The 27,987-nt window shown below is 46.7% G+C and overlaps 1 protein-coding gene across 1 annotated transcript in view; it reads left to right on the forward strand.

Moving 5' to 3' along the window:
* The first annotated feature begins 2,341 nt into the window (after positions 1–2,341).
* The window catches only part of LOC115079140 (acyl-CoA 6-desaturase-like), a 54,646-nt gene continuing 29,000 nt past the window's right edge, over positions 2,342–27,987 (forward strand). Inside the window, exons 1-3 of the mRNA XM_029582263.1 lie at positions 2,342–2,652; positions 24,671–24,781; positions 27,012–27,209. Coding sequence (XP_029438123.1) covers positions 2,455–2,652; positions 24,671–24,781; positions 27,012–27,209 — 507 coding nt within the window. The 5' untranslated portion in view covers positions 2,342–2,454. The remainder of the gene's footprint in view (positions 2,653–24,670; positions 24,782–27,011; positions 27,210–27,987) is intronic.

Here is a 27,987-nt window from a genome sequence, read left to right on the forward strand (position 1 = left end):
CTGTCCTTCAGAAGCTTGTCCAAACCTTTTATAAACCAAACTGTACTATTAACCTTGACCTCCTTCTCTGGCAAGAGCCCAGCTGTGCACAGCCTGAAACATATGTTCATTTTTTTTTTTTTTTTAATTAGATTGTTTATCTGGTAGTTTCTTGGAGTGCCCCCTAATCCTTGTTCCTTGTTAACTTGTTTCACACCTCTGGTAGCACACCCCTGGATCTCATCGCTTAGTACAAATCTTCTATAGTGTTCGTCACAGTCATCAAATTCGGATTTGTCAGGGTCTCGGCATTTTTTTAAAATTAATATTCAAATTGCCACAATAATAGCCAGAGCTCACTAACTGGTTGGCGGATAGTGTGCATAAGTGAAAATAATGACATTTCCTGCTCTTATCAAAGTTAAAAAAAAAAGCATAGAGGCAAGATAAACCTAGATAAACATGATTAACTGCATAAAAGGCAAACAATGTTATCAGCAGTAGTATAAATCTATATTAAATAAATAAATAAACTATAAAGGGAGCCGTTCTATCCTCTTTATCATTTTTGTTGCCCTGCTGTATCCTTTTTGAGATGGGGTGACCAGAACCGTACAAGGTACTCAAGGTGTGCTGGCACCACTGATCAATCCAGAGGCTTTATAATATTTTCAGTTTTCTTTTCCTTTCCAAATAATTCCTCAAAGCAAATAGAATGTTAGCAGACCTATTTCTACAGTAATAGGAGTCCTGCGGGATGCTGGTTTTGTCAAAATAGTAAGGCTTGTGCATGATGAACAAGGATAGATTAAGGATGCCTTGAACCCAGGGCTCTAACCCAGTCATAGATCCCCATTTCCATTACTCTTTACTCTTAATCTGGATGCATTTGGTCCCTGGGTGACTGCTCCATCTGCTCTCCAGCAGTCACCCAGGATCCTGCATCAGTGCTTAGTCCAGCAGTCACCCAGGATCCTGCATCAATGCTTGGTCCAGCAGTCACCCAGGACCCTGCATCAATGCTTAGTCCAGCAGCCACCCAGGATCCTGCATCAATGCTTAGTCCAGCAGCCACCCAGGATCCTGTATCAATGCTTGGTCCAGCAGTCACCCAGGATCCTGTATCAATGCTTAGTCCAGCAGCCACCCAGGATCCTGCATCAATGCTTGGTCCAGCAGCCACCCAGGATCCTGCATCAATGCTTAGTCCAGCAGCCACCCAGGATCCTGCATCAATGCTTAGTCCAGCAGCCACCCAGGATGCTGCATCAATGCTTAGTCCAGCAGTCACCCAGGATCCTGCATCAATGCTTGGTCCAGCAGCCACCCAGGATCCTGCATCAATGCTTAGTCCAGCAGCCACCCAGGATCCTGCATCAATGCTTGGTCCAGCAGCCACCCAGGATCCTGCATCAATGCTTAGTCCAGCAGCCACCCAGGATCCTGCATCAATGCTTAGTCCAGCAGCCACCCAGGATGCTGCATCAATGCTTAGTCCAGCAGTCACCCAGGATCCTGCATCAATGCTTAGTCCAGCAGTCACCCAGGATCCTGCATCAATGCTTGGTCCAGCAGCCACCCAGGATCCTGCATCAATGCTTAGTCCAGCAGTCACCCAGGACCCTGTATCAATGCTTGGTCCAGCATTGATGCAGGATCCTAGCCAAGGCTGCTATAGTAGACAATGTCGAAAAGAGTTTCTGAGATACAGGATCCTCCCTCCCTTCCCCTCGCCTGTGGAGATTTGTGCTTCTCCCTTGAAACAAAGACAGTTTGTGGCTTCCTTGGCTCAGCCTCCGGCAGGGAGGGCGAGGCAGGAAAGAAAGGAGATCCCTTTTCAGCGATTGCCCGTGGGAAGAGCACAGTGTACGGAAGCACTAGTCCTGGATCTACAGCTCCCTGCACGCAGCGGAAATCTGAGCTCCTGCCCCCCGAGATGAACCTGTTCAAAGCAAAGGCCTCCACGCCTCAACCAGTCAGCTCCACGCGCAATGCAACCCGCTTACAGAGTGAGCGCGCAGTCAGCATCCCTCCGAATAACGGGGCTCCCCCTCCCCCTTGCTAGCATCCTAACACGGGGCTTGGCGTCGGGGCCTCTCCGGGCTGGCGCAGCCTCCCGCTTCGAACGATCCCAGGCAGCCAATGCGCACCGGAGAGAGGCGCGCGGCCCGAGCCCTGATTGGCGCCGCCGCTCTGCTGATCACTGGTGGGAAGCCCGAGGGCGATGAAGGGAGGGGAGGGGTGGGGGGGGGGGGAGGAGAGAGTGAGGAGCATGGGTGATGCCGGCTGCCTGAGCCGATCAGTCACCGCCGGGGCAGGCAGGTGGAGGGGGGGCCGGGAGGGAGGGAGGAGAGGAAGGGAAGAAAAGGTCTGCGAGAGAGGGAGAGCGGCTCCCAGTCACGTACGATCGCCACCAGAAAAGCGACGAGGAGCCCGAGCGAAAACGGGGGAGGAGAGAAGAGCCGCGGCAAGTGGATGATGGGGAAAGGCGGCGAGCAGGGCGAGTGCGAGAAGGCGGCCGCTGTCTACAGCTGGGAGGAGATCCAGAAGCACAACCTGAAGACGGACAAATGGCTGGTGATCGAGCGCAAAGTGTACAACATCAGCGAGTGGATGCGCCGGCACCCCGGGGGCTCCCGAGTCATCGGGCACTACGCCGGCGAGGATGCCACGGTAAGGAGAGGGAGCGGGGAGCATCCCACGGGAAACCCTACCGTGCATCCCTCAAGAGATCCTGTGGTGCATCTCATGGGAAACCCAACCGTGCATCCCTCAAGAGATCCTGTGGTGCATCTCATGGGAAACCCAACCGTGCAATCCTCAAGAGGTCCTGTGGTGCATCTCATGGGAAACCCATCCGTGCATCCCTCAAGAGATCCTGTGGTGCATCTCATGGGAAACCCAACCGTGCATCCCTCAAGAGATCCTGTGGTGCATCTCATGGGAAACCCATCCGTGCATCCCTCAAGAAATCCTGTGGTGCATCTCATGGGAAACCCAACCGTGCAATCCTCAAGAGATCCTGTGGTGCTTCTCATGGGAAACCCAACCGTGCATCCCTCAAGAGATCCTGTGGTGCATCTCATGGGAAACCCAACCGTGCAATCCTCAAGAGATCCTGTGGTGCATCTCATGGGAAACCCAACCGTGCATCCCTCAAGAGATCCTGTGGTGCATCTCATGGGAAACCCAATCGTGCATCCCTCAAGAGATCCTGTGGTGCATCTCATGGGAAACCCAACCGTGCATCCCACGGCTAATCCTGCGATGCATCTCACAGGAAACCCAACCGTGCATCCCTCAAGAGATTCTGCGGTGCAGCTCATGGGAGGCACTACCGTGCATCCCACGGGTAGTCCTGCGGTGCATCTCACGGGAAACCCTACCGTGCATCCCACGGGTAGTCCTGCGGTGTATCCCACGGGAAACCCAACCGTGCATCTCACAAGAGATCCTGCGCTATATCCCACGGGAAACCCTACTTTGTATCTCATGGATAATCCTGCGGTGCATCCCACGGGAAACCCTACCGTACATTTCACAAGAGATCCTGTGAGGCATAAGCTCTCCTTAAATTTAGGAAATTAAAATGTTTCTGTTCTGCGGTTTACAGGCCGGGCATTCCGTTAGTGTCATTTCTTCAAAGGACAGGAATTGACAAGCATTATGAGAAAGTGTGTTTGTTTGTGTGAGTGTGTGTGTTGGCCAGTGCATTTTTGTGAATAGGTGTAAGGTTTACATTTGTGTGACGTGTATAAAGTGCTTTGGGGCATTTGCAGAAGACGATCTCTGAATGCACAAATGAACTGAAATATGTGCAGTATGTGAAACGATATAGGATTCTGGTTTTCGAGACGTATAACATCTGAAGAGGAACCTATGTGGTCCCAGAAAGTTCCTGCACATCTTTGGTCACATGAAAGATATGACAATCCACTTCTCCAGGATCAAGATGGCTATTATTTATGTGCACTACAAACAAAGAGCCAGACTTACAAAAGAAAAAAAATAAATAAATAAGTGCCCTAAATACGAATCGTGTAGGTGCAAAATACCTGTTACAAAACTATATGTAAATTGTATGTGAGTGTAGATATGGATCTGTGTATAATATATGTGTTTGTGTATATGCATTCTGCAAGTGTGCACCGTGGACATACATTACTGGGCATGTGAGGTGGTTTCTGTGTGTGCAGCCGTGACACAGCCGATGGGCGTCTTCATGTCAAATAATGGGCTCATGCGACTTACAGTAACTGCAATTCTCTTCAGGGCTGATGCATGAAACTGTCACCAGCTTTGCAAACGGCATTAGGCCTGTTAAAATGGCTAATAGCGTGCTTAAATCACCTTTACAAAGTGTTATGCTCGCTCTTGGTTTCTGCAAAATCACGAATGATCTGACAAAAAAAAATCTGGCAAATCAGTGCATTAGCATTCGGCGAGCGCAAAATTTCGCAAAAGCGAAAATTTGTGCAAAACTTTTAGATCAGGAAGATGCAGTTAGACTTTAATAGAAAAAAATATATAATATCCTCTGACTTCCTGCAAAGTTTATAGCAAAAATGAAGCCCGCAAAGTCACTTAAATATTCTTCAAATGAGCTGAGAGCATGCAAAAGATTCTGCTGAAAATTCAGCAGTTTGCCACACTGGCCCCCGCAGGGGGTAAAGCAGGGCCAGCCCTGGTGTGCCAGGGCTGCTTCAACGGGCCGTGGCTGCTGCCACGTTTCGGGAGGGGAGGTGGGAGTGGAGAAGGGATCCCCCTCCCCCACACCCTCTTCAGATCTCCAGGGGGGCCGCAGAGGGATCCCCTGCCCCCACAGGGTGCCACTGGGGGGCTGGCCCCGGGTGTACTACTGACTGCCATCGCGTTCCTGAATCTGCAGTCCACCACCATCTGCTTTAAGGATTTCTATACAGGAAACCTGTTCCCCGTTTCATACATCCGGCCCTAAAGTGCCGCGACATTATAAAACGCAGGCAGGCAGTCTGTGTGTTGTGTATCCTTCTGGGTGAATGAATTGTCCCAGCTGAGAGGCTCTCAGCGGCGTCTCCTACCCTCCTAGCACATAAAGCATTCATTCTTGCTCTCTCTCCTTGCTGTAATAGGTTCAGGGGATCAGATCGATGTGATCGCGCCTACAGCCCTCTCTCTTTAAGTAAAGAAACACGACTAATTGTTGTTTGCGTGCCACCTATCCGCCTTTCTGTCTGGGGACGGCATCTCTGCACGGCTTCCTGTAATTACGACGCTGATTAAGTTCTGCCTTGCGCTCAAAATATTGATCCTGGCTTCCGCCCCGGGGCAATTTTTGCCGTTGCTTTGCTGAAGCGCTGCAGTGTCCTGTAAGGACGACACTTGGCCGCTGAAGTCTTAGTACCTGCTGGGGTTACTTCCGTTCATCCGATCTAAGCTGAATGTGTCGGGCTTTGCTGCAATGTAACCTGAATCCCGAGTTTTGTATCTACCTGTCCGTCTGTTCTGGTTTTTACTTCCTCCCCCCCCCAGCTGTTACCAAGAAGCAGAAGCTATTCCAAGGGGCATCAGGTAACTCCAGTTCTTCAGCACTAAAAGCAGGTCTGGTTTTCAGGCTTATCTCAGTGCATATGCATGGAATATATTTGCATACGGTTGCATAGGAAATACCAGACTGGATCAGACCAAAGGTCCATCAAGCCCAGCATCTGGTCTCCAACAGTGGCCCATGCAGGTGATAAGTACCAGGTAGGATCCCAAAAAATAGATCCAATCCTTCCTGCTTAAAATGAGGGATAAGCAGTGACTTTCCCAAGTCTGTATGGCTAATGATGGTTTATGGGCTTTTCCTCGAGAAACATGTCTAAATCCTTTTTAAACCCAGCTACATTTACTGCTTTCACCACATCCTCTGGCAACAAATTCCACAGTTTAATTATGCACTGAATGAAAAAAAATATTTTCTCCAATTTGTTTTAAATGTGCTACCTATTAGCTTCATAGAGTGTCCCCTTATAGTACAATTGGAAAGGGTAAATAACTGTTTGCCCATTCATCCCCACTCATGATTTTATAGACCTCACTTATCTTCGTTCTCAGCCATCTGACCTGTTTAGCCTATCCTTGTAGGAGAGCCATTCCATCCATTTTATCATTTGTGTTGCCCTTCTCTGTACCTCTTCCTATATCTTTTATGAAATGGGTGCAACCAGAGCGTCACAGGATACTCGAGGTGCAGTTGCATCATGGATCGAAACATAGGTATTGTGATAGCTTCTTTTCCTTACCTAACATTCTATTTGCGTTTTTTTTTGACGACCGCCACACACCAAGCCGAGGATTTCAAAGTGTTGTCTGCAATGACTCTAAGATCCTTTTCCTGGATGGTGACGCCTAATACGGTACCCAGCATTGTGTAACTATAGCTTGGATTATTCTTCCCTGAGTAATATCTACAGTAAACTTGTTATTGGCACCAGTGCTGTAACAGAATTTTCAGGTTAAACTTGCACTTTCTAAGCTGTCTTTACTCATATGTGCCCACATTTGTGTTGGCAGACTTTAAAAAAAGAAATTCCTGTGTTGCTCTTCACCCGTCTTTTTTTGTGGTGCATGCTACTTCATATACAGCAAAATCTGCAGCTTCATCACAGGAGGGAAGGGAAGGAGGAAATGACACAGCGGCATGTAGTCAGGTGCTTAATGCAAGAGCATGTTAGCTACACAAAGAGCCACATAAATTAATGTTTACAGTGACAGTGCTTATGACCGTGCCATAGTCTTGAAACTCCCAGATTACATTCATCATGGTATGGCCTGTCCTACTGTCAAAACCCGTGCATTAGCCACACTAGATAAAACATGTATTTCAAAAGACACGCTGTGCACTGATCCATGCACAGAAACTACACACCGGGTTCATTTGCATATTTTTTTCTGATTTAGAACATTCTGGCATGTTGGAATGGTAGCCAAAAAAACCCAGGATAGTGCTATACACTACCATGTAGAGAACATGAGTTTGACTCATGGTTCATGGCTTCCATAGTAACCCAGTAATGATAGCAGAAAAATACTAAATGGTCCATCCACTCTGCCCAGCAAATTTCTTATCATAGTAACTGCCGATCCATGCAGGTTACCCCAAGACATATTTATACATAACAAAATTACTGCTAGCAATATTTTTACGAGAGAGCAGCCTTTTTGATAATTCAGATAATGCTGCTTGAATGGGCTTTGCTTATGGACTTGGCTGTAGAAGCAGTCTTGTGTTTTTTTCCATACTATCTGCGTATCAGTAGCCCAGACCATAAAAGTCAGGGCCCAGCGCTGGCTGGCTGGCTGAATCTGATTCCCCTTTTTCCCTCTGCTGGAGAGCAATGTTGCAGTTGCATCTAAAGCATCCGGGCTTATTGCTTAAGGGTAGAAATCCCAGGCCTTCTGCTAAGGGTAGTAACTGCCGCTCTGTGCAGGTTACCCCCAAGCGCCCTCTGGCCTTTAGGGATCCTCAGTGTTTATCCCATGCCATTTTGAATTTGTTTGCTGTTTTTTGTCCTCACCACCTCTTCCAGAAAGGCTTTCCAGGCATCCATCACCCTCTCCATGAAGAAATATTTCCTGATGTAGGTTCTGAATCATCCTCCTGTAGTTTCATTTCATGACCTATAGTTCTAATGTTTGCTTTCCAGTGGAAAATGTTTGAAGTTCATGCATCATTAAAATCTTTCAGGTATCTGAAGGTCTGGATCATATCTTTTCTGCACCTTCTCTTTTCGAGAGTGCACATATTCATATCTTTTAGCCTCTCCTCATAATTCTTCTGATACAGACCCCCATACCATTTTGGTCACCCTTCTCTGGATCGCTTCTGTCCTGTCTCTGGCTTTTTGAGATGTGGTCTCCAGAACTGAATACAATACTCCAGGTTAGGCCTCACCAAGGACCGAACAAGGGGATTATCACCTCCTTTTTCCTGCTGGTTATTCCTCTCTCTATGCAGCCCAGCATTCTTCTGGCTTTAGCTAGGCCTTGTCACATTGCTTCACTGTCTTCAGATCACCAGATACTATCACCTCAAGATCCCTCTCCCAGATCCTCTCCCTTTCACCACCCATAATATACAGCTCTTCTGGAGCATCCTAGATGCATGACTCTGCACTTCTTGGAATTGTATCCCATCTGCCAAATCTTCTACCACTGTTCAAGCTTCCTTAAATCACATCTCATTCTCTCTACTCCTTCTGGCATGTCCACTCTGTTGCAGATCTTAGTATCATCTGCAAATAGACAAACTGTGCCTTCTGTCCCTTCCACAATGTCCCTCACAAGGATATTGTACAGAACCGGTCCCAACACCAATCCCTGTGGCACTCCACTTAACACCGCTCTCTCTTCAGAGTAGGTTCCATTTACCATTACACGCTGTCTCCTATCAGTCAACCACTTTGTAGTGCCGAGTTCTAAGCTTCTGATTTTATTCACAAGCCTCCTATGCGGGACCATAAAAAGCTTTGCTGAAATCAAAGTAAATCACATTGAGTGCTCTTCCTTGATCCAATTCTCTAGTCACCCTATCAAAAAAATCAATCAGATTTGTCTGACAGGACCTTCCACTGATGAATCCATGCTGTCTTGGGTCCAACAACTCACCAGATTGAAAATTGTTCACTATCCATTCCTTCAACAGCGTCTCAATTCATTTTCCCACCACCAAGGTGAGGCTAATTGGCCTGTAGTTTCCAGGATCCTCTCTGCTACCACTCCTGTGAAGCAGGACCACAATCGCTCTTCTCCAATCTCTGACACCACTCCCATTTCCAGGTATCTATTGAACAGGTCTTTCAGCACCACTGTTCCCTCCTAAGCTGTGTGCATTCATGGCCACACATAACTTTTCCCATGGCTATGAACAGCTTTTACCCCCACTCATTGCACAGGAAGACCAGCGGGGCCGCGGTGGAGCTCAACCCATTGCGGCCCAAAGCAGAGAAGAGGCCTGTAGCCTCCAGGGGATCCCATACCACCCAATGGCCCAAATAGAGGAGGCCTATGGCCGCCAGGGCATCCGATCTCACCTGCCGGCCAACTGGAGGAGGCCTCGCAGCTGCTAGGGGTTGCGTCCCGCCTGGCAGCCCAAACGGAAGAGGTCCTGTGGCTGCCGGGGGATCATGTCCCTCCCAGCAGCCAAAATGGAGGAGGCAACGCAGCTGCCGAGGGATCGTGTCCTGCCTAGCAACCAACTAAAGGATGGTTCCATGGTCGCAGGGACTTATGTCCTGCCTGCTGCTAGAGAGGAACTGCTATTATGTGTGTGTAAGAATGTGTGCTGAGAGAGAGGGAGCATGTGCGTGTTTGTGTCTGTGCATGTGTAAAAGTGTGTGCCTAAGAGAGAGGAAGCATGTGTATGAGTGTGTGGGAGTAAGCATGTATGCCTGAGAGAGAGGGAGCATGTATGTATGTAAGCATATGTGCCTGAGAGAGAAGGAATGTGTGTGTGTATGTGTAAGCATGTGTGCCTGAGAGAGAGGAAGCATGTGTATGAGTGTGTGTGTATGTGTGTGTGTGTGTGTGTGTGTAAGCATATGTGCCTGAGAGAGGGGAAGCATGTGTATGAGTGTGTGTGTGTATGTGTAAGGATGTGTGTGTGTGTGTATAAGCATGTGTAAAGCATGTATGAGTCTATATATGTGTAAGCATGTGTGCTCGAATCATGTGTGTGTGTAAGCATATGTGCCTGAGAGAGAAGGAGCCTATATGTGCCTGAGGGAGAAGAAGCATGTGTATGTGTGTGTGTTTGTGTGTAAGTATGTGTGCCTGAGAGAGAGGGAGCATGTATATGTGTGTAAGATTGTGTGCCTGAGAGAGAGGGAGTGTGTGTGTGTGTAATGGGTAAGTATGTGTGCCTGAGAGAGAGGGAGAGTGTATGTGTGTAATGGGTAAGTATGTGTGCCTGAGAGAGAGGGAGCATGTGTGTGTGTGTGTGTAACTATGTGCACCTGAGAGAGAGTGTGCATGTGTCTGTTAGCATGTGTACCTGAGAGAGAGGAAGGGTGTGTATGCGTGTAAATATGTGTGCCTGAGAGAGAAGCATGTGTATGTGTGTGTGTGTGTGTAAGCATATGTGCCTGGGAGAGGGGAAGCATGTGTATGAGTGTGTGTATGTGTGTGTGTGTAAGGATGTGTGCAAGTATATTTGCCTGAGAGAGAAGGAACATGTGTGAGTTTGAGAGAGGGAGTATTTGTGTGGTATATGAGAAAAGAGAAAGTTGTGCACCTCCTTTCCCCTTTCCCTCCCACTAATCCACGACAATCTTACAGTGACCGGAAGTTAAAAGTTCCCAGGTATGGAGAGCGAGTCATTTTTTTTATCCTTATTGATTTAATTAAATCTGGTGTTAATTGATGTGTCTGCTATTTTGAAATATTTTATTGATGTTTAGGAAATTTTAAAAAATCTGTGCAAGAGGTTTTAATTATTGGATGTTATTTTATTTGTCTGCTATTTTGAATATATATTTTCTAGTAGTATATTTTTACAGTTCTGATTGATTTGTATTTCTTGATTGTATTGGTGTGAAGAATGGTGATGTTTCTGATTTTCCGTTGTTGCACTGCATATAGAGTCTGGCTTGCTGTGGTTTCCAATTCAGTGTTTGCATGTGTGTATAAGTGTAGGAGATACAGAGGAAGCATATTGTGTGTGTGCGCTCATGTGTGTGTGTGCACACGCCCCCAGTCTATGACAATCTCAGCCAATTGAAGTATCCACCTTGGGTGCCAAATACTTTAGGTATGCCACTGATGTGAAAGTCTGTGAGTGTGTCTGCGTGATGTCCTGTGTGCAATCCATGTATATCTGTGTGTGCCTATGTGTCACACTATGGGCCTGATTTTAAAAAGCATTTACTTGGGTAAGTGGGCTTTTGAAAATTGCTCCAACACTTGCCATTGAATTGTCCATAGTTTTTTCTCACGTAAATGCACTTTACTGGAGTAAATGGCTTTTGAAAATTGACACTAGTAGTTACATTTACGTGTGTAACTCCTTTGAAAATGACCCCCTTGGCCTCTCACAGACACACACACATAATGTGTGTGTGGGAGAGACAGCCTGGGTATGTATGAGAGAGGGAGTATGTATAAGAGCGTGGGCATGTATATGAGAGAGGTAGGTTGCGAGAGAATGAATGTGACAGAGTGTGTGTATGAGTGAGAGAGAGAGAGAACAGATAGCGTTTGTGCGGCCCTACCACCCCCAATCCATGACAATCTCAGGGTGACTGGAAATCAAAAGATCCCAGGTATGGAGAGCAGGAGATTTTTTAAAATCCTTATTGGGTTTAATTATTGGCTGTAATTTCTGTTGTTTTGAAATATTTAATTGTATTTTTGAGAATAATAACATTTTTAAATTATTGGATGTTTATACATCAGATATTTTGAAATCTTTAATTGATGTTTGAGATATACAAATTTATCAAGTTCTTTAGATTATTGGGTGTTCGTCGTCTGTTTTGACATTTATTCTTTTTATTACCATGATTTTAATATTATGAATAATGTTTTATGTCTCTTGATTTTATTGCTTGATCTTTTGCAGAGAAAGGTTACATAGTCCGTTTTCAATTGTTCAAATGAATCTTGTAACATTTCTCTGCACTTTTTGTGGTGAACTATTGATTTTGAGTGCAGTTGTTGCTCTAGTGCTTTGCTGGAATTGCTTGATCTTTTGCAAGGCATGATGATGTTTCTGTTTTTCTATTGTTGCACTGCATAATACAGTCGGGCTTCTGGTTTTCAGTACACGTTTTGCTGGCACATTTCTATTTATATATGTGTTGGTCTTTCTATTTTGTATTTGGTGAGGGTCTGTCTGCATTTTAAAGGTCCAGTTCTTGTGCAAGTTTAATTCTTGCTCTGAAAATGATGGTACTTATCACTGGCATTATGGTCCTCTCTTCCTCATTTCTATTTTAAACAGAGTTTACTCTTTATTAATTTCACTTGCATGCAGAAAATGTTTTTGAATGTTCTTGCAGAATATATTTTTTCATTCACATATTTTATTGTTGTAATTGTTGCTGATAGATTAGATGAGTATTTTAAGGGTTGGACTTAGCTCATGTTCCCTTTAAGGACTGGGTTGCTGTGAGCATAAAATTGATAGGCTTTTTGCATCAAAGAAAGTAGTAATTATTTGCTCACGAGCAACCCAATCCTTAGAGGAAACATTGATTAGCACACCTCTGCGCTACCTTAGTATCTTGGGATGTATCCCGCTCCCCAGGTCAGCTGGAGTTGCTGCAGAGTTAGTGTTCACAGCCCCTGACGGGGAAGGGAGTCATAGTCATTGCACAACAGTGACACCTAGTGGTTGCAGTTAGAGCCCATGATTACAGGATTCAGGCCAAGGACTGTCACTGCACTCACCACATAACCAGACTAACCCTCCCAACTGACCCATATAACCCTCCCAAGCTGAGACTTGGGAGGAGCTCTAACATGGGGGAAAATGTCCCCGGGTGGTTGCAAATGAAGGTGCACCAGATCCCAGTCCTGTTTAAATAAACTCCCCCTAAAAAATCAAAACCAGGACTGGATGAGAACATTTCAGTTTTTATGGAGTCACCTGATTATGCTACACGAGGAATGTTTGGATTTTAGAGCAGAATATGAAGCATTGATGAGTCATTATCAATGATGTCAGTGAGGCTCTAGTTATATATTCACATACAGATGAAGAGAGTCAAATAGGGTGAATTTATACATAGCACCAAAACTGCTTAAATTAACATTTATTGACTCACCCTCAGACAGATCTATAGCCAGGAAACTCCCTAGTCTGCGAGAGTGCTGCCTGATGTGAGAGACACCTTGGATAACGTGCATATAATAAATGATAATCAGACAGTGCTGCATCTGAAGACAAGTTCTGTCTCTTGCAGTGATCCCCAGCCACCTGCAAATCTCCACCCACTCTCTACATGTCCATCATGCCTTTATGGGCTGCCCGTAATTTGTCCAGCGGCGCAATGTTACACTATTGCCCTGGCAATGGGAAGTGAGCTGGCAATCATTTTGCAATGCATTTTGTGCAATAGATTTCACACATCTGTGCTAGGAGACTTTGCCAGTCTGTCAGCAGCTCATTAATACCCTAGTAGTAGTGCATGCTAGCAAATATTGTAGATTAGCTGTGGGCCTTTCCGGAGTACTTTGCATTCCTTCTTACAGACACTTCCAAGCAAAGTATAAAAGGCAGTGCAGAGGGACCGGTCAGAAATGTTCCTGAGCCAGGAGAAGATGTGAATAGAGCAAGGAGTTCAGATGTGTGATAAAATAATAGGGGGATTTGGAGAGGGTGTGAGAAACCCTCTTCAGGGTACAGCTGGGAGGAGATTTACAATAGAAGCATAATCTGAAGATGGATAAATGTCTGGTGATGGAACATAAAGAGCATGAGATCAGCCAACAGGTATATGGGTCACGGACCACTGCCAGCAAGCATTGCATTGTAAGGACAGATGGCAAGCCATTCACCTCCAAAGACCTCTTAGATATGGACATATCTTTTTGCCAGTCACGCAAGGTTATGAGCTGTGCTTCTAGGATATATGGGGAAGATGTCCCTTCTGTTTTGCTAGCTCTCTGCAGCTCACTTAGCCGACTCCCCTCTATAACATGTTTATATATGTATTATTATTGTATCTAATACAATTATTCAAAGTGGATTACAACAAAACATTCAGATAATTTCAACAAAACAATGCATACGCAGCACATAAAGATCGAGGGCCTGTAGGAAGTTCCTGTGGCTGACAGAAGGCTGCGGTTCTCTCAGAGCTACTTCCAGTGCTGCTCTGGCTTGGCCAGCAGGTGCTACCATGAGAGCAGGACCAGGACCTCAGCCCCTGGTCCCAGACTGTCAGCAGTACTCAGCTCCTGCCAGCCTTGTGAGTAGGCAGGGAGCTTAAGCCAGATAGCAAACCCAGGTGTCGCAGGAGCAGAGAATGCCAAGGCATGGATCAAGCAGAGGGAACAAGGACAACCATCCAGGCTCCAGAATATGGGATCCTCCCGGCACCAGCTCACCTTGCATCCTATTGCCTTTTTAAAATGCAGACACAACAATCACAGGCAGCCCTGCCAACATCAAACAGAACGAAACATTAAGGGGGTCCTTTTCACCTTCCTGCAAAGTTGACAGCTACTTCTTAGCTGTGGACTGCACACCCGATTTCAAAGTATGTGCATGCGTTTTCTTGAAACTTGCATGCCTAGGCACTTTTAGGCTTGCATTTCATGTGGGTAGAGGTTTCGTGGAGAATAACCCGTGAAGGGTTGAAAAGGCAAAATGTCTCGTCTAAAGCACACCCTGGAATGCCTGCCCACATGTGGCTGTGAAACACCACCGTGTGCTTTCAGAAGGCCTGAGGGAGGGTGGGTTTCAGCGGATGAATCATAGTTTTCTAGGCTTTGAAAACTGCTAAGGTGGTAGCAGAGCTCAGATCTGCGGCAAGAACTGAAAGCTCTCTCTGTCTCCTGTTCCTAGATGAGGTCGGATTAGGTTGTAGCTGTCTCCTGCTGCCTCTCCCTTCTCCTCTGGGGCTCCCTCATGTCCCAGGCCACTAATTGGATGCTGCTTCCCGCTCCCCCCCCACTGACACTCCGATCCCCACAGGAGACACAGAGGGTTCAGAAGATGATGTCACCCTCTCGCTTTTCGCAGAACCAGTTTAATGTTGGAATAATTTTTTATTTTTTTTTAATGGATTTAAAAATTATTTCTCCTAGTTCCATGCTATTATTTTGTAATCTTCTTCTCATAATATACGTTGTACAGGGAGCAGGGTTCACTGCTGCTTGAAAAGGGTGTGGCCTAGGTGGGGGCCCTCTTTTTTTGTGGGAGAACGTGGGGTGATTAGAACCAGGGCTAGGCCTTATTATGGAGGAAATAGAACAAGAACTGGCCTATTGTGCTGGCTGAGACATTTTCAGTGCTCTGAGAGATGAGAGTATTTCTCTCATGCTGTTACGCAACCTTTAAACTTGTCATGAAAGATGTGAGGTCCATTCTGCACTGGAGCAGGATTCCTAGCTCCAGGCCTTCTCTGGATCAGGCTTAGAATTACAGAACGCCCTGCCTAGAAATATTCACCAAGCCTTTAAATATTCAGAAAAATGGTCAAGACTTGGGTATTCAAAATGGCTTTTAGGGTTTGGATATTTTATTTGAGTTGTTTTGTTTTGTTTTTTGCTGATTATATTAGTTTATTGCATGTGTTTTGAGTTCTTTTTTTTTCTTGTTTATTTTAGACATTTTTACCTTGTTCCTTTTATTTACAATTAGGGATGACTTTAGTGTTATGAATTGTTTTGTATGTTGCTTTTTAAAATTTGTTTTATGAGATTTTATTGCTCTACTTCACGTTGAACATTTTTTTTAGGCCAAAGAGAGCAATAAATAATGACAATGATCTCAGTTCCTTTTCTATGACCGTGAATCCAATAAAGACGTTTAAAATAAAAAAAAAGAACAAAAGGCAGGTCTGAGAATTCTGGGGTGTTCTATGGAAAATGGGGACACTCCCTGCATCAATGAAGAGTTATTTAAACAATTGGTGCTAAAGGGCAGTGCTGAGCCCTGCTCAGATTTCAGTGCCTCTGTAAAGGAGTGAACGTTAAGCCCTTTTTTAAAAAGTCCAGGACTAGGCTGCCTGGTCCACCTTAAGCCTGGTGGCAGGGCGTGTCCCTGGGGAGAGCAATGGCAGGGCCTGGAGGCCCCAGAAGAGAAGAGGAGAAAGCTAGAACTGTGCTGAAACTGTATTATCTGTAAATTGCTGTTTCTGTCTCCAGTTCTGCCGAGGTAAGCAGGCTTCCGGTGGTTTAATTTGTCTGTAAATAATGAAGTCTGTTGGAAGAATGGCCAGAATCCAGCCTGCTCTGTTCTCCGGCACGCTGAAGGCAGCTTACACTGCGTTACACATGGTGTCATTCAGCGGGATGCCCCTGCTCCAACGGCCTGTACAGGCGGGGACCAACGCTAGCCGTAGGGCGGTGGTTCTCAGCAGCTGGGTCAGGACACCCTGGAGCGTCGTCGCAGGACCAGCCGATGGCTGCCTCCTTATCATTCTGGGTGGGAATTGGTTGACTTCTCTCACACTGGGCCTGCTGGGGAGGCTTCTCTCACTTCCTTCGCTTCTTTCTGGCCCAGTGGGAGGCTGTTTCCTCCTTCAGCCAGATCAGAGCGAGACATTGCCAGCTCCTGCTGTTCTGGGCCTGATGGGACACAAACTTTTATCTCCCCCTGCTGAGTCTGGGAGTGACGCTGCCGCTGATCTCCCGCACCCTGAGGAGGTTGGGGATGCTGGGCAGATAGAAGTGGAAGGGAGAGGGAGTGTGAGCACTGCTGAGCAAGAAAGGATGAGAAACGGGGGGGGGGGGGTCAGTGTGGCTGAGCAGGGAGGGGTCAGGAATGCTGGGCAGGGATGTGAGTGTGAGTGGATGACTGAAAGGGAGTAATTGGGGAAAAGTGAAGGATGATGGTGACATGGAGGGAGAGTGGCAAGGGGTGCAGTTTGGGGAAATGTGCCTTTCTTCTCTCTTTGAACTTTGCATAGTACAGGAGGAAATGCATTTCTCTTTCTAGTTCTCCAGTTTTACATGGCATGCAGAGTGGCTTTTTGAGGTTTCCATTCCAGTTTTTGTCTCCACATTTGTAATCTGTGTTCTTGTATTTGGTGAAGGTGGGATCTGTATGTGTGAGTGAGGGATTTGTTGGGTTTTCTCCTTCTCAATAGGACATGCACTGCTGCCTTTTCATAGGTCTGAATTCTTGGAGTTAGCATTGCTATGGTATTGCAGTATGGCAGGTTTGCTGTACATATGCTGAGTGGGTTTTGTTTTTGTTTTCAGGTTTTGTATATTTACAATGCTCCGGGTAGTAAGGGAGTTTGTGTTTCTCTTACTGAGCGAGCACCAGAATCAGAATATATATTTTTATATGGCAAGTTGTATCCATTCTTTGGGGACCGGGAGGGCGGGTTCCTGTGGATGCAGAGTATATGTTTACATTTGGCCCAATATGATCCAAGTGTTCAGTGTGTCATGCGTGTAAGCATTATCTGTCAGGTGCGTCCGGATTAGAAAAAAGGTTGAGAACCACTGCCGTAAGGGAAGGGAGAAAATGTTTTTTCTCTGCCTCTGCTCTGGCTGTTTGCTCGGAGCAGGTTCTTGTGCTGAAAGAGTTTGGCTCTAAAGCAGCAGCACGGAGCAATGAACCTTGTTAAACTTTCCTGGGCCCTGGCTGCAGCTGCAGCCGTAAAGTAAAATACAACAGGCCAAGGGGGATTGTTCCACCTGGACAGGCAGAAAAAAAAATCAGTCAGAGCCAGACAGGCTAGGATTTTTTGTTTTCTTTCGAATGAGGCACGGAGTTACAGCAAGGAAAGCCTCTGTAAGGCCAAGGTTTATTAACTAATATGGAGCGATTAGTGCAGACCCTTGCTGAAGGGGAAAATCAGCTCCAGAGAGTGGTTCAGGTCCTGCATGAACAGTTTAACCAGCCAAGCTCAAGCAGTGCAAGTCACTACCACCCGGACATCCCCATTGCCTCCGGTGTGGTTTAAAATGAAATCAGGATAAGACCTGGGTATTTTTCTTAAGGAACCTCGAGAGAACTGCCCACACATGACTGCGGGGCCCCAAGCTACCTGGACCACCTAACCCGTTGAATCAGCTTTCCGACAGAAGCCAAGCGGCTTGTCAGACTGCCAGCTCAGATGGAAGAGCCAGCTACTCGGAAGTTAAAACCGGCATCCCGGAAACCTATCGGCAACAGGTCTGGCACGGGACCCTACAGCCCAGGGAAAGTCCATGGAGCCTTTTTCATTGCCTAAAGGATGCTGGATGAGTGGCTACAGCCCAGGAGTACAAACAAGCCTCAGAGTAGCCAGCCAAGTACTCTTGGTTAGCAGTTCCTGGATGGGCTGGACCAACCCATGTAGAGTTGGGTGTGTTGACGCCCAGGATTTACCCTGGAAAGAGCATTCGACGAGGCAGATGCCTTCCATCTGGTTCAGCTGATGCCAGAACTAATACAGAAGTTAGACGGGCAAACCCGCGCTGGGTTCCTGATGTGTCCTCTGGGTCCGTACGACGCTCACAGAGCCCAGGTCTGCCAGCTGGTTTTAACCGTGGAAAGAGGAGTCACTTGGCTATGAAGAAAGTGAGACTATAGGCTCCAGCCTGGTGATACAGCCGGCCCTTAGAGGTTAAAGTTCACACTGACAAGGGAAAACCTCCAACGTGGGGAATGGCCGCTGGGCTGCAGGAGAAAAGAAGTCTCTGAGGTGCCCGCACAACCAAGAAGCAAGGGTATGGATGTTTTCCTTCTGCTGCTCTCTTTGTACAAAGAATGGGCATGAGGAGGAGTTTAGCCCTTATGGGAAAGAAGGGGACGATGAGCCCCTGGTGGGAAGCGTTGACGTTAAAGCAGAACAGGTCCCCATGGCGTGAAAGAGCACATTCTCACAGACTTGAAGATGAAGAACGGGAGTGGGAAGGAACAGGCACTTCTGCGAAACCTTAAAGCTGTGATTTGGGGGGGGGGGGGGGATTCCTTGCTTGGGCCATAAGGACTTTGTGATCCCAGTTGAGTGGGTAGTGCAGGAGCCCCCTAACTGATTCCCCGAGAAGGATGGGGGAAGGTAATCCTAGAGGTTAAAAAAAAGCCCCACTGGAAAGAGGTTCCCCTGAGTTGGGCCGGAGGGTATTTACGGGTGTTGGAAGGGAAAGGACTCTCAGGCCTAGGGGGCTCTACACCGACCCTGCCCTCCGCAAGGAAAGGAAATGGTCAGTCCCAGTTCTGCCTGAGAATGGGAACTAAGAAAGGTGAATTACTTTCCTGGGATTTAACCAGGGTAGAGGCAGATGCCCGGATCTGACAAGGTGAAACTGAAGGAGCACACGTTAGACCCTCCTTAAAAGTCCAGAGCCAGGCATTTAGCCTGGTCCACCTTAAGACAGCCCAAGGGAACCCTGATTGCAGGTCATGTCCCTGGGGAGAAGGGAAGAAAGCTGGAACTTGGCTGAAACCTAAATATCTGTAAACTGCTAGGTTTCTGATTCCAGCACTGCTGAGGTAAGCAGTGAACCTGGGAACTCCCGGGATTTCACCCTGAGACTCAGGGAATCTGCATCCATTGCAGGGTCTCAGGGGAAAGGCTAGAAATCTCAGGGCCTCTCTGTATACAGCGCAGCCACTCCCCTTCCTCAGTAAACCTGCAGAGAACAGGAGAAGTGGGGCGAGCCTGAAGCAGACACCGCACAGCAGCATATGGGGCTGCAATACACGCAGCTGTGATTCCAGGACTTGGGACTCCCTCAGCTAAGGACAGAGTGAGGATGCAGAAGTCTTGGAGCTGAGACTTATAGGGGAAGAGAGCAAAGAGAGTGCTGGGGTCAGGGAGAGAGGAAGGGGAAGTGAGGGGGGGGGGCAGGTGATGGGTGGGAGAAAAAAAAAGTGGGGTGGGGTGGGAGAGCAGTGGAAGAGAGAAAGCTGATACATCTTCTTCCATTCCTTCCCCCTCCCCCCACCCTCTGCTAATCAGCAATCTCAGGGTGACCACAACTCAAAGTCCCCGGGAATGGTAAGCAGGCTTTTGATTGTTTAATCTTCCTGTAGAAGAAGAGCCAGACTCCAGCCTGCTTTGTGCTCTGGCAAGCTGAAGACCGCTCAGGCTGTACCGCATCCTACGTATGTAAAGCAGTGCCTGACACCACCATATTAGCAGGGAAGACTGAGGATCCCGCTCTCTGAAATGCCATCACCAGGACGTCCAGTTTGTTATTTCAAGGGCCATACGCAAGATCCCTGGCTAAGTGACTGGCTCCATATGGGAACCCTCAGCTAGCACTAAACAGTTTGTAGAACGTAAAATCTAATCCCAAATGTCTGTTCTCAGTTGGATGTTTTCTGTAAACTTTTAGATTTGAGGTTTAGAGTTTTTTGCTTCAAGGACTGGCTCCATCTGTTCCACATGACAGACAAGTGGTAGCAACCTTGATAGGGTGACTTTGCTGTGCCAGGTATGTGGGGGAGGGGGGGGGTAGACCTGGGATATTGATTGTGGCATTCTGGGGGCTGAACATGCCTTAACATTTCAGCAGAAACGTTTAGATGGTGCATAATCATGTGATACGTCTTCTCACACTGCATGAGCACAACTGAAGTTATAAAGATCCTTGATGCCAGCCCCTTTACCCCACAATCTTTCTGGCCTTGTGGCATGGATCCCATCCCCTCTCTTCCCTCCCCTGACCTCTCTGGCCTGGATCCCATCCCCTCGCCTCCTCGCCCTGACCTCTCTGGCCTGGATCCCATCCCCTCTCTTCCTTGCCCCGACCTCTCTGGCCTGGATCCCATCCCCTCTCTTTCTTGCCCCGACCTCTCTGGCCGGGATCCCATCCCCTCTCTTCCTTGCCCCGACCTCTCTGGCCTGGATCCCATCCCCTCTCTTCCCTGCCCCGACCTCTCTGGCCTGGATCCCATCCCCTCTCTTCCTTGCCCCGACCTCTCTGGCCTGGATCCCATCCCCTCTCCTCCTTGCCCCGACCTCTCTGGCCTGGATCCCATCCCCTCGCCTCCTTGCCCTGACCTCTCTGGCCTGGATCCCATCCCCTCTCATTCCCTTGCCCCGACCTCTCTTGCCTGGATCCCATCCCCTCTCTTTCTTGCCCCGACCTCTCTGGCCGGGATCCATCCCCTCTCTTCCTTGCCCCGACCTCTCTGGCCTGGATCCCATCCCCTCGCCTCCTCGCCCCGACCTCTCTGGCCTGGATCCCATCCCCTCGCCTCCTCGCCCTGACCTCTCTGGCCTGGATCCCATCCCCTCTCTTCCCTTCCCCAACCTCTCTGGCCTGGATCCCATCCCCTCTCTTCCCTCCCCTGACATCTCTGGCCTGGATCCCATCCCCTCTCTTCCCTTCCCCAACCTCTCTGGCCTGGATCCCATCCCCTCTCTTCCCTCCCCTGACATCTCTGGCCTGGATCCCATCCCCTCTCTTCCCTCCCCAACCTCTCTGGCCTGGATCCCATCCCCTCTCTTCCCTTCCCCAACCTCTCTGGCCTGGATCCCATCCCCTCTCTTCCCTCCCCTGACATCTCTGGCCTGGATCCCATCCCCTCTCTTCCTTGCTCTGACCTTTCTGGCCTGGATCCCATCCCCTCTCTTCCCTGCCCCGACCTCTCTGGCCTGGATCCCATCCCCTCTCTTCCTTGCTCTGACCTTTCTGGCCTGGATCCCATCCCCTCTCTTCCTTGCCCCGACCTCTCTGGCCTGGATCCCATCCCCTCGCCTCCTTGCCCCGACCTCTCTGGCCTGGATCCCTCTCCTTCTCACTTCTCTTTGCCCTGGATCCTGATCTGTCGTGCTTGAATCACATCTCCTCCATTTCAACCCCAGCCTCTCTCTGCCCAAAACCTTTTCTCCTCTCTTCCTCATCTCTGTGTTTTACTAAAGGAGTGGATCTTACACTTCCGTTCATTTTAGCAGGTAAGAAGAAGTACATTAGGGTTGCCAGCTGGCTCCATTTTTTTCAGGATAGGTTCAATCAGTACTGGATTTACCTCACCGTATGTGTGAACTTCCAGTTCTGACGTCCCTTTTCATTCCTCTAAGAAACTCAAGCTTATTAGGCCATGTAGGCAATGTGGTAAAAGCAGGAATGGATCAGCCTATCCTGAAAAACTGGAATCAGTTGGCAAACTACCTACAGGAATACTACCTACCTACAGGAATACTATCCTTAGAACAAAGAAAGAATTCTACGCAAAAAAAATACACAACTTCATTTTCGACTCAAAGGCTCTTTTTTCTTACGTCTCCTCTTTAACCAAACCATCCCCTCCCACTATCCCAGACCACCAAGCGCTCAATAAAGCTAACGAACTAGCCAACTACTTCAAGACAAAAATCACTAACCTTACCAATTCAATTACATCCAATAGCCCCACCTTAACACACCATCTAACAACAGTGCCGCAACAAACACAAGCTTGGACTCATTCGAGCTCACTTCTTCACTGGAGATTGAAATACACTCAAAAACTAAAACCATCCTCACACCCATCAGACCCATTACCACAAATCTCCTCATTGCCATACCAAACACCATTCTCAAAAACCAATAGCAGAAATTATCAACACATACCTGTCTCAAGGCTTAGTTCCTAACCAGTTAAAATTGGCAATCCTGAAACCGTTACTAAAGAAACCAAACGCTTCTCCATCAGACCCAGCTAACTTCCGACCTATTGCAAACTTACCACTCATCGCCAAACTGATGGAAAAAAATTGTCAACAAGCAACTGTCAGAATATCTGGAAGATCATAACATTCTATCCCCAGCTCAATATGGCTTCCGAAAACGACTAAACACCGAATCTCTCTTATTATCGCTCACTGATACCATCCTCGTGAACCTGGAGAAAAAACAATCTTACCTGCTGGTTCTACTTGATCTTTCTGCGGCGTTTGATACGGGTAAAACATACTACACTTATAGACCAACTAGCTAATATAGGGATCAAAGGCACAGCTCTCAAATGGTTTCACTCCTTCCTAAGCAACAGATTCTACAAAGTAAGGATAAACAACAAAGAATCGCATCCAATCCTTACAGAGCAAGGAGTCCCGCAAGGATCCTCACTTTCTCCCACCCTATTCAATATCTACCTCCTCCCTCTCTGCCACCTACTCTCAAACCTCAAGCTTACCCATTACCTCTATGCAGACGACATTCAAATCCTACTCCCGATTACAGAATCCCTTCAAAAAACCATCACTTACTGGAACGAATGCCTACAGCCCATTAAGGAATTACTCTCAAGCCTCAACCTAGTATTGAATGCCAATAAAACCGAAATGCTCATTGTATCTCAGGATCCCCTCACAATCTCTTCTAGCCTCTCTCTACCAAACGCTAATAACATGTTCTCACCGGACGTCAGAGACCTGGAGCATGGCTTGACAATCATCTTAACCTAAAAAAGTTCGTAACAATACCACGAAGGACTGCTTTTTACAAACTGCAAGTCTCAAAAAACTTAAACCCCTCCTTTTTACTTCTCCGACTTCAGGCTAGTACTTCAATCCATTATATTATCTAAGCTCGACTATTGCAACTCCCTGCTACTAGGTCACCCAACAACACGAATCAAACCATTACAGATGGTACAGAATTCTGCTGCCAGAATTCTAACAAGCACTAACAAAAAAAGATCACATCACCCCAATCCTTAGTAACCTACATTGGCTTCCCATTAAACAAAGGATACTCTATAAGGTACTCACAATCATCCACAAAGCGGACATAACAAAATACTCCCATCACGTTAAGCATTTCAACTCCAACCGCACACATCTTCTAGACCAATCAGAAGCGCTTACAAGGAACACTGCATGCCCAACAAGTAAAATCATCACTGAGCAAAAGAGCGCTATCCTTAGCAGGCCCCCACCAGTGGAACATGCTCCCCCCAAATCTAAGACTTGAACCCAATCATCAAGAGTTCAAAAAAAGACTAAAGACTCTTCTTTTCCAACAAGCCTTCCCAGACTCACAATCCTACCAAGACGGAAAGACTTCACAAATAAGAAGTATCCCCTAATTATGGTCACCATACCAAGTCCTACCTTCAGGTCTCTGCAACTGGACAACAATCTTTGAGTTCTAAAAATTAATCTTATTATATTTTCCTCTGCAACTGGACTACAATTTCTAAGTTCAAAAAATTCATTTTATCTTATTATTTATATTTGGCATGGTTAATATGTCACTATATCCAAGTTAAATAGTTAAATTATACAGATTATATTACATAATTTTATTAATTACAATGTTAAACTATACTATATTATTTATTATCATTATGTTAAATTGTCATCCAGTTATATTGTTCCATATGTGCTACTGTTCTATGTAAAGCCCCTTATCTCTGTTGGGCAGTTTATCGTTATATGTAAACCGGAGTGATTTGTAGTCTCTATAAGAACCTCGGTATATAAAAATTAAAAATAAATAATAAATACAATGCATCTTTGTAACGTAAGCACTTGTCTTGGATTTGCTGTCTCTTAGCCCAGTTATTGCGTGCGATTGGACTGTAGACTAACCCAGGCTGAAACCCAGTGACCGCTTAAGAGCTGCTGCCTGTGCAAAACAGAGGCAAATTATTTTTCCTAAAATGTGCCACCACTACGTTTTGACATGTTTCTCTGGTTTCCTTGGAAACCAGCTATCTTGGGTTCCCCGAGAAATTCTGCGTCCTTGCAGTAGGACTTAAAAGTGCCTGGAAATGGCAGCTGGTTGCAGGGCTGCTGAACCTTCAGAGCTGGTCTCATATTTAGGCCTTCACCTTCCTTCTGCACAGCATTCCCGAGTCTCCTGTCAGCAGACATGATGGGGGAGGGTCTAGCAGCACCCCCTCTGAGCCTGGCACCCTGTGCAGCTGCACAGGTTGCACACCCCAAAAGCCTGCTCTGCTCGCATTTGCACGCAGAAGAATAATACAATGTAAAGCAATGCCTTCCTGAGGATCCAGTCTTTATATTTTGGGGCTCCAGGAGGGTAACCCTTCCTCTTAGGGGTTGGGCAGATGCGTGTGGGAAAAATAATGATTGCGTAACCTGATCTGTTTCCTCCCCAGGACCCATTCCGGGCTTTCCATCCAGATCATCAGTTTGTACAAAAGTTCCTCAGACCTCTACTGATTGGAGAGCTTGCCCCCGGGGAACCTAGCCAGGATCGAGACAAAAATGTAAGTGCCAGCAGAGGCCCAGCAGGAGAGACACATCCGTCTGTCCATCTCAGCCATCCTGCTTCCCCTTCTGACGCTATCTACTTGCTGATTTGTTCTATGCCTCTTTGTCCCTTTGCTTGTCTCGTCCTTCCCCTCACTTCTCCTTCTTCGAGTACTTTTGTGTAAAGCCTCCACAAGCTCTCCAACTCTAGTGGCTGCTCCCAAATCTTAGTTTCCGTCCAGATGTCCAAGGGTATCTAGATGGTTGCCATCTTGCCTTCAGGAAGAAGGTGAAGACTTGGATCTTTCCAGATGCTTGAGGCATATTAAGGAATTTCTGATATTCAGCTCTTGCAATAAGATTTTTCCTTTTCTTGCTTCCTCCCCTATTGATGTTGGGTCACTATCTAGTGAAGTGCAGTGTGTTTTCTGGCGTGAAATATGTGTGTGTCATTTTCGGTATTGGGCTTAATTTTTTTCCATTGAATGTTGTTTTTTTTTCATTGATTCCTTTATTTAATGTTTGCTTTTGTTTGTTTTGTTTTTTTTATTACCTGATATTGTGTTTTGTTTTTTGTGTTTTCTGTTGATCATGTTTTTCATGCCGGTTGCCTATAAGCTTGTGCACCACTTTGGACACCTCTCTGGAAAAATGGTAGAGAAAATTGTTTAAATAAATAAATCCAACCTTTATGCTAAATGTACTTTCTATTTTAATTTAAGAAAGGAACTAATATAGCCACAAAGAGATGGAGAGAGAGAAAGTATGTGGAAGAGGAAGGGAGGAGGGAAGAGGATATGTAAAAGGTTTAGATATGTTTGTGGGTACAGATGGGGAAAGAACAAAGACCCTTCCTATGAGCTCTTAACCTCAAGAATGAGCAATTCTACTCTATTAATCATTCTTAACCAAGCTAGGTTCCGCTGCTGAGCCTTCAAGAATGGAGAGTGCCAGAGAGACCCAAAGAAACGATTCTCTGTGTGAGGACATTGTACAGGCTATGGAGGGAGAAGGCTGTGGTTCTGTCTGCAGATGTTCTGGCCTATGCTTTCTTGCTGTCTTTTCCTCTCATGCCCCTGTATGATGCATTCTCTAACTGCTTTCTGGACTTCAAATTACTCCATTCATTATTCAAGCACTTTGCATCATTGACTAGACATGGAAACACTGGCCCTTTTATTCCTATTGTTCCCGGACCATGGAAGGGCCATGATAGCCTTCCCGTTTGCAATATTAATGGCCTCATTAACCCAAGTCACTGTTTTACTTCTGTGAAACTCAAGTGAATGCAGGGTAGCAGAAATGCTTCATCGTATCATAAAGGAAGAGTGTACTGCCCTCATCTAGAGACACAGAACCGAGCAGGACTGGAAACTGGATCCTTCCACATCTGCAGGAGGAACTGGTTGCGCGAGGATTAGGTTCCTTTAGAGGGAGGATCAAATGCTAGGAGCATTTTGCAAGGTGTGAGGCAGCAGTGAGAGACACGTCTCAAAGCCTTTTCACAGGACCGCCTGAAACACAATGCAGTGAGGGACTGCGGCTGCCTTTCCCAATGGAGACCCGTTAGTAGCCCTGTAATGGAGTTCAAAAGGGCATGGGATAAGCCCAGAGGATCCCCAGTGGTTAGAGGATGGAAATGGAGGGGGGGGGGGGGGGAAGATCAGGGATTGCCAACTTTTAAATAAAAAAAACCGGCTAGATTTAGTTGGATATTCAGCAACACTTTAACCTAGATATGTGCTGCTAAATATCTGGATAAACGTACTAGGGATGTGCAGGGAAACAATTTTTGTTTTGGTTTTTCATTTCAGCGGTGGGAGGGGGGGGGGGGGGAGGCGAGGGGTTTTATTTGGGCTATGGCTCATTTAATGTTTGGTTTAGTTCATTTGCCTTACTGAAATAAACAATAAAGTAAAAACCAAACCCCATCCAGGCCACGCTTACCCAGTCACTTCAGCCTCGCAGGCTCCAGTTCAAAAATGGCTTGATCACTGTGTCTCTCAGAATTTCTACCCTGTTGGCTTGGGTTACAGGATGTCGCACTTCACAAGGGATATCAAGACGGAGGCAAAGGTGCGGAAAACGAATTGTGCTAGCCCTGAGTGCCAACAAACTCCTGATGCAATACATTATAGGCAGGGAAGCCAGAGTCAGGCAGTTAAATGCCTCAGCAGGCCACTCACTCACAGCCTAGTGAGGTCATTTCTTACTCCAAAAATTGCAAACTACTTTTTTGTTCTACAGGCACAGCAAGTGGAAGATTTCCGAGCTCTGCGGAAGACAGCAGAGGACATGGGTTTGTTCAAAGCCGACCCCGTGTTTTTCTCTCTCCACCTGGCTCATATCATTCTACTGGAACTCTTGGCTTGGTTCACCCTATGGTGCTTTGGAACTGGCTGGATCCCCACCATACTAACCATTTTTATGCTTGCAACTTCCCAGGTAAGTATTACCTTCTCCCTTCACATGTATTCTGTGTTCAGCTCTCACAAGATACTCCTTGTATCACACATTACTAAAAGTAATGTGTGACTTCACCTGTACCTGCATCTCAGTGCTGCCAAACCATAGCCCTTGCATACGCCGACAGCTTGTGCTAGGGCCATGTTGCTTCTCCTTCCTGGCTCCACTGCAGTTCACATCCTTCTGAAGGGGCAATCAAAGAACAGTGTGCCCAAACGCTCCTGTACCGCAGAAGAAAGAAGGCCAGGCCATTATAACGCATCTCCAAAACCAGATTTGTTCTTCTGACAGTCCAGATCTTAGAGGCTGCCTACAGCAATCTCAATCAGAAGTTAAGGATAGAGCGGAGGTGAGAAGGAGAAAAGAACTGATTACCTGTTACCCTACTACTTTTGCCAAACCCCAGGGGGTGAGGACGATCCCGGCCCCGATGGGGCAGCAACGCCGCTTCCGGTCCGTGACGTCATCTGGGAGGGACCGGAAGGGCTTTAAAACCGGTCCCTCCTGCGTCGCGCAGCAGGCACGCGGCTTTGTTTAATTTGGTAATTTCAAAATACTAAAAAATTTCTTGGAATGTATGGATTTCATGTAAGTTAAAACTTTTCATTGCTCTTCCTTCCTCCTAAACCTTAGTACTTTGGTTTCCTTTCTCTGTAAACCTCCATTTCAGGAGAGCTAGAAAGGTTTAGACAGAGACACATATTAAGAAGGAGTTGATATATTACCTTTAATATATATTTCCTTAATGAACGATGCC

Source organism: Rhinatrema bivittatum, chromosome 17, assembly GCF_901001135.1.
Source record: "Rhinatrema bivittatum chromosome 17, aRhiBiv1.1, whole genome shotgun sequence".
NCBI lineage: Eukaryota > Metazoa > Chordata > Amphibia > Gymnophiona > Rhinatrematidae > Rhinatrema > Rhinatrema bivittatum.